The sequence below is a fragment of the Nematolebias whitei genome, chromosome 14, assembly GCF_014905685.2.
Source record: "Nematolebias whitei isolate Nwh7 chromosome 14, NemWhi1, whole genome shotgun sequence".
Taxonomy (NCBI): Eukaryota; Metazoa; Chordata; class Actinopteri; order Cyprinodontiformes; family Rivulidae; genus Nematolebias; species Nematolebias whitei.
In genome coordinates this window covers 371,495-383,869 of record NC_056511.1, presented here as the reverse complement: position 1 = coordinate 383,869, position 12,375 = coordinate 371,495, and the positions used below count along the sequence as shown (strand labels likewise).

The window sequence follows — 12,375 nt, the reverse complement described above, 5'->3', positions numbered from 1 at the left end:
GGATGAAGATGTTCACATCCTGGACAGAGAGGAACGATGGTTTGAGAGAGGAGTAAAGGAGGCCATCTTTGTGAAAAGAAATCGTCCATCATTAAACAGGGGTGGAGCCTCCAGGTTCAACTGTCCCCCTCTTACAATGCTGTGATTGCTAGTATCACTCAGCCCTCTGTGAACAGTAAACAGCCATCAGTGTGCTAATGACCCATTGTTAGGCTGATGGTCCTTCTTGAGCATGTGATCAGCTGGTTTTGGTTGTCAGCAGCAAACTGGTTGATCCACCCTGAGAAGGTGATATTTAAGAGACTGAGCTGAAAACAGCACCTCAGACTGAGGAAGTCTCTTGGATGAGAGACGAAACGTTTCTAGATTTTTTTTGCTTTGTTTTGTTTTTGTTTTTTTGAATGTCCAGAGGACCAGATTGAACTTTTTTGGATCATTTAGATGATCTAAAAAAGTTAAATCTGGTCCAGAGGACCAGATTGAACTTTTTTAGATTTTTCTACCTGGAATATTGAGCATGCATCAGGATATCATTTAGATGAGTCGTGTTGAACACAAGTAAAAAAGTCCAGTGCTGATGTTTTTTATTTCTCTCTAAACACAAATAGTCCTGACCTGACGCTCTGTATTAAAGTGTATTAAAGATAAAATGTCTTTAAAACCCAGAGCTGAATTTACACAAAACTTGGTGAGAAACATGTTTTAAATGTGTGGAATTAAAGGAAATCTAGGTGAAATGTTGATTTTTTGTACATTAGTGGACACTTCTTTGCGTGCACGCGCACCTACACACATCATTGTGTCACCCCCCCACATTACGGATGCTTCTGACGCCCTTGTTAATAAGTAATACATTTATGTTTTTAAATTTAATGAAAGACAAACCTTTAAAATGTAAGGACAACATTTAATCTAATTGTTTTCAAGTCTGTAGCTTATTTTAAAAGCCGTTTCAAAGATTACAGCACAGAGTGATGTTTTGTAATTTTAACATGAACCTTGTGTAAGGAGGGTACCTTTTTATGGCCCGGTTTGTGTCTGTGTTTCCTTTGTGTTTTCTTTTTAGTTTAATGGGTTCCACCCTTGTCTCGTCACAGCTGTTTGTAATCACGTCTCTTCTTGTCCCTGTATATAAGCCGTCTGTTCAGTCTTGTTCCTTGTCGCGTCGTACTCGTTGGGTATCCAGTGTTCTCCTGCGTCTCCTGAGTCTTCCCTGAGCTTCCTGAGTCCTTTCTGAGATTCCCCCTGAGCCTTCTATTGCTGTAAGTTTTGCTGCCCCATCAGCTTGTTATTTTAGTGTTCTTTATTCGTCATTAAAATATTTATTTTTGTAATCTGCCGAGTTGAGTCCTGTCTGCACAACTGGGTTCGTCCCTGACCACAAATCCTGACATTACGACGCAACCACATATCAGAACCCAGCGGGCAGGGTTCTCTCGGCAACTTACCTTTTTTCTTTTTCTCCTCCGAGCCTCCTGAGATGAGTAAGCCCACAATCCGGTGCGGCGGGTTCTGGACCAGGCCCGTCCGCACACAAGGACGTTATGACCAGGAGGTGGAAATCCTGTCTTCACCACTCCTGGTCCTCGAGGAAAACAGGGCTCTGCACCGGGAAAGCCACCAGACCCCTGTTTCTGAGTCCGCCTCGCCCGGCTACTCGGGGTGGACGTCGGGGGAGGACGAAGAAATCGAGGATGAGTTCTGTTTTGTTCCTGTCCCCCGACTCTCCCGCCGTCGCCGGGGAGGTAGAAATCGGTCCCGGGGGCAGTCCGCGGCGACTGGCCCGGTCTCGTCGGCTGAGCAGAATTTTAGAGTTGGTTCTGGTGTTTCTGTGGGAGCCGGGTCCGCCGCCTCACCTCTCAGGTTTCTGGTGGGGGCGAGATCCGACGTCCCGCGGGAGCTCCGGTTCACTCCTGTTCGGTTCGGCGAGTCCGGTCCACTTGACGTCACAGGGGCGGATTCCGTGGCCTCACCTTCCAGGTTCCTGGTGGGGGCGGAGTCCGACCTCTCACCATCACACCGCGCCGCGGCTGTCCAACCCAGCCTGACCGTACCTCCTGTGCATACTCCCAGTGACTTTGTGGGGGCGTGTTCCACCGTCCCACCTCCCAGGTTTCCGGTGGGGGCGACACCTGACACCACACCCTCACATAGAGACATTTGTCCGTCAGTCACATATTCACCCCATGAACTTGCATTCATAAACTAGACTTTACTAGATTCATTTCTTAATGCTAAACATAACCCGGACTGTTCAGACGTCATATTTTCCCTGATGGAGAAGTTTTTAGTTTCATGGCCCGGTCTCATTCTGCTCCCAGAGTATAATCAGTTATTAATAGAAATTAGGACTCTCAGCACACCCAGGGTCACTAATACACATTCTGAACCCATAATTCATCCTACACCTTTTGTCACCACCATCTCTGTACTCTCCTCTGCTCCTCTGACTCCTGCACCCATCACCTTTGCCGCTGGTCCGCCTGCTGAGCGCCTCGCCGCTGGTGCACCTGCTCCTGTCACCTCAAAAGACTCAGCATCTGTTCCTGTTTCCTGCCGCCGCCGCCACCGCCGCCGCCGCCGCCGCCACCGCCGCAGAAGATCCGTTCCTGCTCCTGACACAGAAGATTCAGTTCCTGCTCCAGCCGCAGAGGACTCCGTTCCTGCCGCAGAAGACTCCGTTCCTGCTGCAGAACACTCCGTTCCTGCCGCAGAAGTTTCCATTCCTGCAGCAGAGCTCCAGGCCTCTCCGTCGTCTGCCGCAGAGCTCCAGGCCTCTCCGTCGTCTGCTGCAGCTCTCCAGGCTCCCACGCTGTCTGCTGCAGCTCTCCAGGCTCCCACACCGTCTGCTGCAGCTCTCCAGGCTCACACGCCGTCTGCTGCAGCTCTCCAGGCTCCCACGCCGCATGCTGCAGCTCCCCAGGACTCTATGATGCAAGCTGTAGCTCCCCAGGACTCTATGTTGTACACTGCAGTTCTCCAGAGTCCGAAGTCGCACGCTGCAGTCCCCAAGGCCTCTTCGTCGCCAGATGCGGTCCCCAAGGCCTCTTCGCCGCCAGATGCGGTCTCCAAGGTCTCCTCGTCGTCTACGCCACCTGATGCGGCCTCCTCGTCGTCTACGCCGCCTGATGCGGCCTCCTCATCGTCTACGCCGCCTGATGCGGCCTCCTCGTCGTCTACGCCGCCTGATGCGGCCTCCTCGTCGTCTACGCCGCCAGCTGCGGCCTCCAGGGTCTCTTCGCCGCCAGCTGCGGCCTCCAGGGTCTCTTCGCTGCCAGCTGCGGCCTCCAGGGTCTCTTCGCCGCCAGCTGCGGTCTCCAGGGTCTCTTCGCCGCCTGCCGCGGCCTCCAAGTCGTCATCGCCGCCTCCCGCGGCCTCTCTGTTCCTATGTATTGGACGGCCTCCCGGCCGCTCCCCTGACCTGATCCGGCACGATGGACAGCCTCCTGGCCGCCCCCCTGACCTGGTCCGGCACGATGGACAGCCTCCCGGCCGCCCGCCGGAACAATGACTCCTAGGGACGGTCTCTTGACCGTCCAGCTCCTTTGTGTTCCCCGCTTATTTCTTAGTTTTCCAGGGTTTTTGTTTCTTCCTCGGGTTTTCCTCGGGCCCTCCACCCTTGCAGTGCCGCCCTCCACCCACCCAAGTCCTTTGGGAGGGGGGTTTTGTCGGGAACGCCTGGGGGCGTCCTTGAGGGGGGGTACTGTAAGGAGGGTACCTTTTTATGGCCCGGTTTGTGTCTGTGTTTCCCTTGTGTTTTCTCTTTAGTTTAATGGGTGCCACCCTTGTCTCGTCACAGCTGTTTGTAATCACGTCTCTTCTTGTCCCTGTATATAAGCCGTCTGTTCAGTCTTGTTCCTTGTCGCGTCGTACTCGTTGGGTATCCAGTGTTCTCCTGCGTCTCCTGAGTCTTCCCTGAGCTTCCTGAGTCCTTTCTGAGTTTACCCCTGAGCCTTCTATTGCTGTAAGTTTTGCCGCCCCGTCAGCTTGTTATTTTAGTGTTCTTTATTCGTCATTAAAATATTTATTTTTGTAATCTGCCGAGTTGAGTCCTGTCTGCACAACTGGGTTCGTCCCTGACCACAAATCCTGACACCTTGTGCATATCTAAATAATAAAAGTGAAGATATTTTTAATACATCTTTATTGTAAAAAAATCTATACTAAAATGGAAAACACATGGGTTTAAAGTAGGGATGGGGCTGATTCGATCCAGTATCGGTATCGGCCTCCAATACGAGCATAATTTACGTATCGGATTTTTCCGATCCACCTGTCCATATTTCCGATCCATGATGTATGTTAGCTTCAAACTATGGAATGGATTTCTTAAACGGCGGCGTGTCTCATGAGCCCAGAGTAATAAGACCCGCCTCACATTCGGGAAATCCAGTTCATAGTTTGCAGCAGCTACAATGTGAGGGCTGAGTTAGCAGCACTGTGGCTAACAGCTAACAAACTTTTCATCTAAACATGTCGCTGTGTGGAAGTATTTTACACTAAACACCACAAGACAAGACAGCAACGTGCAATGTCTGCAGAGCCATAGCGCCACATTAAACCGTGGTAAAGTTAGTTTTACGATGGACATTCGAGCTCCGTGGCTTCAGCGGGGCGCTGCTCTTTGCTCAACCGGAAAGAGGCGACTCGACCCCGGCCAGCTGTGCTCAGACTGCCCGTCTCTGAGGAGGGACAGACTGAGCGCGGCTGACCCAAATCAGTCTACCTGCTACGGATTGAACAAGAAGACATCGCTGAAACCACGGAGCTCAAATGTTTACAGCGAAGTTGTTAAACTTCATCATAATTAATGACCAACCACTATCAGTTGTAGAAAACAAAGGATTTCACAGCTTGATACTTGTAGACAAGATATAGTTTACCCTGAAGGAGATATTTATCAGTACAACAGTAGACAATCATAAAAAACATGATTTAATGAATTTTATGAATTATATTAAAAACATAAACAGCTACATTATAAAGTGATATAAAATACTAAAAACAGGAACATGTCTGTTGGTTTATGCCATGAACTTAGATGTTTGAAGCCATTTTACATTTATTTAATTTAATTTATTTATTTAAAAGAAAAAAATTTAAAAAGTCATGAAAAAGAAAACATTGAATGAAAAGAGTGAAGAAAGAAGAAAAAAATTCTTATATCTGCCACTTGTTTAAAAAAATATAAAATAACTTTAAACAATCACTTAAATTAATCACTTTAATATCCACTTTAAAGATAGTGTAGCACTGAGGGTGTGGTTATCTTTTAAAAATGAATATGAACGTTATAATGGAGAATGTTAATTCTTTAGTCAATTTGCAATGAGTGAAAACCAACAACGCCACCTGGGATTATACTCCAGGAAATAAAAGAACACGTAAGTTTGTTCTACTGGAGGAAGGAGTCAAGATTCAAATAAACTTTACCAAATTTATTGGGGGGGTGTAATTTGCACAAGTGAAAAGTATTCAAAAAGTATTTTAAAATATGCAATACCAGAAAATTGTTGACTGCATTTAATTGTTTAAAACAGCTGTGCTGGAGTTAAAAAAAAAACACTTTAAAATATCAGGTGAGACTGAGGCTTACTAGTGGGGAGGGGGGCTGTAAAAACAAGGAGACCACATCCAGTGAAGGAAGAGGGATCACCTAAACTACAAAAGGGAAAAGGAGTGTTCCACACACAAAGCGAGACACCTCCACCACACGAAGTCTCAGTCCCTGAAAAATAAAAAGAAATGAACAAACAGCCTTAATGAAACAGCCGCGTCACAATATTTCATAACAGATTAAGTGGTGCACTCAGTTCATTAAAATCAAAGCCTCAGCCAGTAGGGCAAGGGCCCGAGTTAGTTTCATATTTTTTTCCTCTAGGCAAAACAGCAGCGAGCAGAATCCAGCTGAACAGCAGGAGAAGGCTCATCTGAAAACTAAAGGGAGCAGATCGTCACTATTAAACTCAACCATTGACAGCAGAATTTACAGAATCTCATATTGCCTACCTGCAAATGTGTGTGTTACAGCACAATCTTATAATAGAGTTGCTGTATAAATTGGATCATGCAGCTGTAACAGAACAGTCTAATAAGCATTTGTTCACAGTAATGGGTAAGCGGTAGCAGGCTAGGCTAACCCTTACCTTCAAGCCATTAATTGGGCACATAGACAGACGGACCGGTCTTATACCCAGGAGGCACAGCAGAGAAGAGGCTAGACTGAACGTTAAGAAAAACAAACCAGTTTGTATTAGCAGCTAAAGGCAAACTACTGCGGCAAAGAAAAACCAAACATTAGCCACGCTTACCGGAGAATGGTTATCAGCAGCGGAAGCAAGCAGACGTCGTGACGCACGCCGTGGACGCCAGACAGGAGTGACGTGCTTTTATACAGAAGCCGCAATTGACCATGTTAAAATGGCAGCACACCATTTATGCTGCTACAATAGGAATAAAAAGAAACATGTTTTGTGTTAGCAGAATTTAATTCTAACTTTAAAACTTATCCAAAACTAATAAAACTTACCTCAAGTTGCCTTTTTGGACATGCATGCATAGATTTGTACAAATTATACTTGAGAGGAGATTTTTACAGCCTCATGTAAAATCAATGATGATCATGATATCGGAACTGGATCGGTATCGGCCGATATTCAGACTTAGGTATCGGGATCGGATCGGAAGTTAAAAAAAGTGGATCGGTGCATCCCTAGTTTAAAGCAGCAGGAAGGCAGTAAGGTAGGATTATGAATCAGATTTAAAAAATACAGCTCATGAGGTACTCCATTAGAGCATGACATCTCTTCCACAACATCGTGTGACAAGTCTTCAGGGTGTTCTTCTTCTAATACGTTTAGTGGTGGCTAGTAAGTAGCTTAAGGGAGCACTACCGCCACCAGGTGGTAAGACCAGTTGGATTCTAGTCCCCGCCTACAGAGCCGGTCCAGAAATGTACATGGAAACACAACGAGACACGAGCCGATCTGAACCAACCTGAATTGAACTGATCTGCACCGTAACAGTGGAAAAGGGGCATAAGTGAACTGACTGAAATTGTTAAAAAGTTAAAGCCTTCTTCATGTCCTCTGGACACCATTCCTAGTCGTCTGTTTAAAGATGTCTTTGACTGTACTGGTCCATGTGTGGTCAAAATGGTAAATGCTTCTCTGATGACTGGATGTTTTCCTACTGATTAAAATAAAACAGGCTGTTGTTCATCCACTCATGAAAAAGAGCAACCTTGATTCAAATGTGCTGTCTAACTTCAGACGTATTTTTAAATTACCGTTTTTGTCTAAAGTCTTGGAAAAATGTCCAACTGCAGACTTACCTTGACCTAAATGACATTGGTGAGAAATTTTCAGTCTGGTTTTAAAATACGGCACAGCCCTGAAACTGCCCTGTTAAAAGTTTTAAAAGGCCTTCTTTTAACTGTTGATGCAGGAAAATCAGCAGTTCTCTTAATTTTAGATTTGTCCGCTGCCTTCGACACTGTGGACCACAGCATCGTTTTGAGCCGTCTGGAGTCACTTGTTGGGATTCATGGTACAGATTTAAACTGGTTTAGATCCTCCCTCTCTCAAATAGGAGTTTTTCTGTAAATCGAGGTCAGTATTCCTCCTCTGTGTCTCCTCTGAAATATGGGGTGCCTCAGGGGTCGATATTAGCACCTGTTCTTTTTGCCTTGAACTTGCTGCCTCTGGATTTTATCTTTAAAAAGCACAAAATCTCTTTTCATTGCTTTGCAGATGATATTCAAATCTATCTACCTGTAACTACAAATGACAGCCAGTCTGCTGTGCATGTGTTACAGGATTGTCTTAGGGACGTACAGGCATGTTTGAGAACAAATTTTCTGACGCTGAATAGGACAAAAACAGAGATTCTGGTGTTCAGTCAATGCACCCCCCTGCTTGGGCAGGACAGTGTGGTTGGTCCTTTGTCCTCCTTCCGTCGTCCATTTATAAAAAACACCTGGGTGTGATGGTTGATCCTCTGTTTAAATTTGATAAGCATGTTAGTGCTGTTATCAAAGCCAGTTTCTTCCAGCTGAGGACCCTTGCAAAGATAAAACCTCATGTTCCTCAGCCTGATCTAGAGAGGGCCATCCACACATTTATTACATCGCATTTGGATTATTGTAATTCTTTGTATTTCGGGTTGGACCAGAGCTCCCTGCAGCGATTGCAGAGCGTCCAAAACGCTGCAGCCCATCTGTTGACGAACACAAGGAGGCGTGAATCTATTACCCCCGTTTTACACTCCCTTCACCGGCTCCCTGTTGCTTTTCAGGTGAAATTTGTAGTTTTATTGATAGATTTTAATTGTTTAAACTCTATGGGCCCGTCTTACCTAAGCGAGCTGCTGCAGCTCTACACTCCATCCAGAGCCCTGAGGTCGGCCGACCAGCTCTTGTTGGCTGTCCCTAAAGTGAGGCTGAAGACTAGAGGAGACAGACCCTTCTCTGTGGCAGAACCCAGACTGGAACAGTCTTCCTCTGTCTGTGAAGCTCTCTCAGTCAGTTTAAGTCCAGACTGAAAACCCATCTGTTCTCCCTGGCCTTCACTCAAATTAGTATCTGATTGACCCAGGTTTTGAGTAATTGCAGCAAATATGCAATAGTTAGTCTTGGTTTTTTATTAGTACTGTTGTTTTATTGGTATTTTATTGCAACTTTTATCACACTTTGATCTTTTAAACAATTTTATTTCGTTTATCATATTTGATCATATTTGATCATATTTTATCTATGAAGTTGTATTCTTGTGAAGCACTTTGGTTAACTATGGTTGTTTTTAAAAGTGCCATATAAGTAAACTTTGAACTGTACCACAGAGCAGACAGCATCCCCACTAACTCGGGAGCCAGGCAGAAGGAGAAATCCCACACAAGACAGGCTCTAGAGCAATGTGGATATCCTAACTGGGCCTTCCTGAAAGCAGAGAAGAAACCCAAACAGGACTCCAGTCAGCCATCAGGTGAAAAGGAGGAACCCAGACCCAGACCAGTGGTCATTCCATATGTTGAGGGAGTATCAGAGAAACTGAGACGTTTATTTTCTAAACACAACGTCCCAGTGGCTTTTAAACCCCAAAATACATTAAAGACTGGTTCATCCCAAAGATCCAGTCCCCCGGCACAAACAGAGTAATGTTGTGTATGTTGTTCAGTGTCAGGAGGGTGATCAGTCTTACATCGGGGAAACTAAACAGCCACTGGCCAAAAGGATGGACCAGCACAGAAGATCAACATCTTCAGGCCAGGACTCTGAGGTCTACACTCATCTCCAGGTCAGAGGTCACTCTTTCAGGGATGAAGATGTGCACATCCTTGACAGAGAGGAACGATGGTTTGAGAGAGGAGTAAAGGAGGCCATCTTTGTGAAAAGAAACCGTCCATCATTAAACAAGGGGTGGAGCCTCCGTGTTCAACTGTCCCCGTCTTAAAGCTCAAGTATACTCCTGCATCCTGTCAGCTGCGCAGAAACTGTGCACACTGTACGCAGAGGGTTGAGACTTCATATTCGAGCGTCCATCCTGAGAGGCTGCAGAGCAGCTCCGCAGACAAGAGGCGTTTATCTTCAGAACAAATTGAGGTTGCCGATTGGCCATTTGCTGACATGCCTACTGGATTGATTGACAGGTTGAACAAATAAATAAATCCAAAACGAGAGCTGGCAGCCCCAGCCGCAGTGGTGTTCTGTGTTTATATGTTGTTAATAAAAAGTTCTAAAACATTTTTTAAAACAGGGAGCGCTGGCCCTGCAGCCCACACATCAGAGATGCCCACCAGGAAATCTCCAGACCCTCCTGCAGCCACACCGGACCTGATTTTAATTCGCTCATAACAAATTCCTTCATTTCTCACCATTTCAGTCACGGCATCAACGGATGAGGAAGAGATCACTGCCTCTTGGCAAAAATACAAAAGAAAAGACCAGATAAGGGATGAAGAAGGGGAAATTTAATACATTGGTGTCACATACAAAACAGTCCGTTGCCGGGCAGTTTTTTGTGCGACACCGCGTACGTGTATTTGTAAAAATTGAGATTTGCGCGGACATGCCCTGCAGAGGTACGTGCGTACGTCCGCGGACGGACGGACGGACGCGGGAGTATACTGGGGGCTTTACAATGCTGTGATTGCTAGTATCACTCAGCCTCCTGTGAATAGTAAACAGCCATCAGTGTGCTAATGATCCATTGTTAGGCTGATGGTCCTTCTTGACCATGTGAGCAGCTGGTTTTGGTTGTCAGCAGCAAAACTGGTTGAGCCACTCTGAGAAGGTGCTATTTAAGAGACTGAGCTGAATACAGCACCTCAGACTGAGGAAGTCTTTTGGATGGATTATGAAACGTTTCTACTTTGTTTTGTTTTGTTTTTTGAATGTCCAGAGGAGCAGACTTAACTTTTTTAGATTTTTCTACCTGGATTATTGAGCATGCATCAGGATATCTCAGACTGGATTGTTCAGACTAACGTAAATCAGTTCCACTCTTGGAAATCTAGACCTAAAAACCAAAAACCAAACATCCCAAAGACCTCAGTAACTACAGGCCGGTGACTCTGACCTCACATTTGATCAAGACCCTCGAGAGGCTGGTCCTCAACAATTTGCGCCACCTGGTGAGGTCTTCATTAGATCCATTGCAGTTTGCCTACCGGCCTGGCATCAGGGTGGATGACGCCATCATCTACCTCAGGCACCAAGCTCTGACCCACCTGGAGAAACCTGGAAGCACCGTGAGGATCATGTTCTTTGATTTCTCCAGTGCTTTCAACACCATCCAGCCAGGACTTCTGCGAGACAAGCTGGAGTTATCAGGAGTGGATCACCACATGCCCCAGTGGATACTGGATTACCTCACTGGACTCCCACAGTATGTGAGGACACAGGGGTGTGTCTCTGACAGGCTGGTCTGCAGGACAGGGGTCCCACAGGGAACTGTGCTGGCACCGTTCCTCTTCACTCTCTACACTGCAGACTTCACCATCAACTCCCTCACTGCCATCTGCAACAGTTCTCTGACTCTGCCACAGTCGGCCTCATCACAGGTGATGAGGAAGACTCACATCAATGTGAAGAAGACAAAGGAGATGATTGTGGACTTCAGAAGGAACAAAAACACCTACACCCCCCTGAACATAAGAGGATCTGCGGTGGAAGTGGTCTCCAGCTACAAGTACTTGGGTGTACACATGAACAACAACCTCAGCTGGAGCAACAACACCACCAGCCTGATGAAGAAAGATCATCAGAGACTCTACTTCCTCAGACGGCTGAGAAGAGCTGGTCTGGAAGCTCAGTCCTCACCTCCTTCTACAGGTGTGCAGTGGAGAGCATCCTGTGCTCGAGCATCAATGTGTGGCATGGAGGCTGCACAGCTGCAGAAAGAAAAGCTTTGCAGAGAGTGGTGAAGGCTGCACAGAAATCTGTCGGAATCAGTCTCCTCACCATCACAGACATCTACACCTCCAGATGCAGGAAGAGGGCCACCTGCATCATGAAGGACCCCACTCACCCAGCACACACACTTTTTGCCCCACTCCCCTCAGGAAGGAGGTTAAGGAGCATTAAGTGTAGAACCAATAGACTGAGGAACAGCTTCTACCCTGAGGCTGTTAGACTCAAGAATCTCTAACTAGAATAATCACTGTGAAAAACCATATCATGTTGCTGCTGATCTGTTTCATGTTGCTGCTGATCTGTTTCAATGTTGATGTGTTCATGCGTGCACATCTGCTCACACAGACTCATGTTCATGTTTGTGCTGATGTTCAATGTTTTATGTTATGAGTGCTTAGTGTATATTTAGTTGATGTTTTTCTTAGTTCATATCTTAGATGTTATTACTGTTTTTCTTATACATTTTATTGTTGGATGTAACTGGGACCCCGTGTACATAATTTCGTTCCACCACATGTACCATATGAGGTGCGAATGACAATAAAGAAACTCTGACTCTGACTCTGACTCTGACTCAGAGTACAGACAGCGGACTCAAGACTTTGTGGACTGGTGCCAGCAGAACCACCTCCTGATCAACGCTGCTAAAATGAAGGAGCTGGTGGTGGATTTCTGCAGGCACAGGTCCACCTCACTGACCCCGGTGAACATCCAGGGAGTGGAAATCGAGATTGTGGACTCTTACAAGTACCTGGGTGTTCACCTGAACAATAAACTGGACTGGTCTCACAACACTGATGCACTTTACAGGAAGGGTCAAAGCAGACTCTACCTGCTGAGGAGACTGAGGTGTTTTGGAGTGCAGGGGGTGCTCCTGAAGACCTTCTTTGACTCGGTAGTGGCATCAGCCATCTTCTATGGTGTTGTGTGTTGGAGCAGCAGCTTATCATCAGCTGAGAAGCAGC

General features: G+C 46.3%; 1 protein-coding gene across 1 annotated transcript in view; it reads right to left on the bottom strand.

Annotated features, from left to right (window-relative positions):
- slc23a1 (solute carrier family 23 member 1) overlaps positions 1–11,015 on the bottom strand; it is a 112,484-nt gene extending 101,469 nt beyond the window's left edge. Inside the window, 3 exon segments of the mRNA XM_037688176.1 lie at positions 10,666–10,803; positions 10,872–10,922; positions 11,010–11,015. Coding sequence (XP_037544104.1) covers positions 10,666–10,803; positions 10,872–10,922; positions 11,010–11,015 — 195 coding nt within the window.
- Between the last annotated feature and the right edge of the window lie 1,360 nt (positions 11,016–12,375).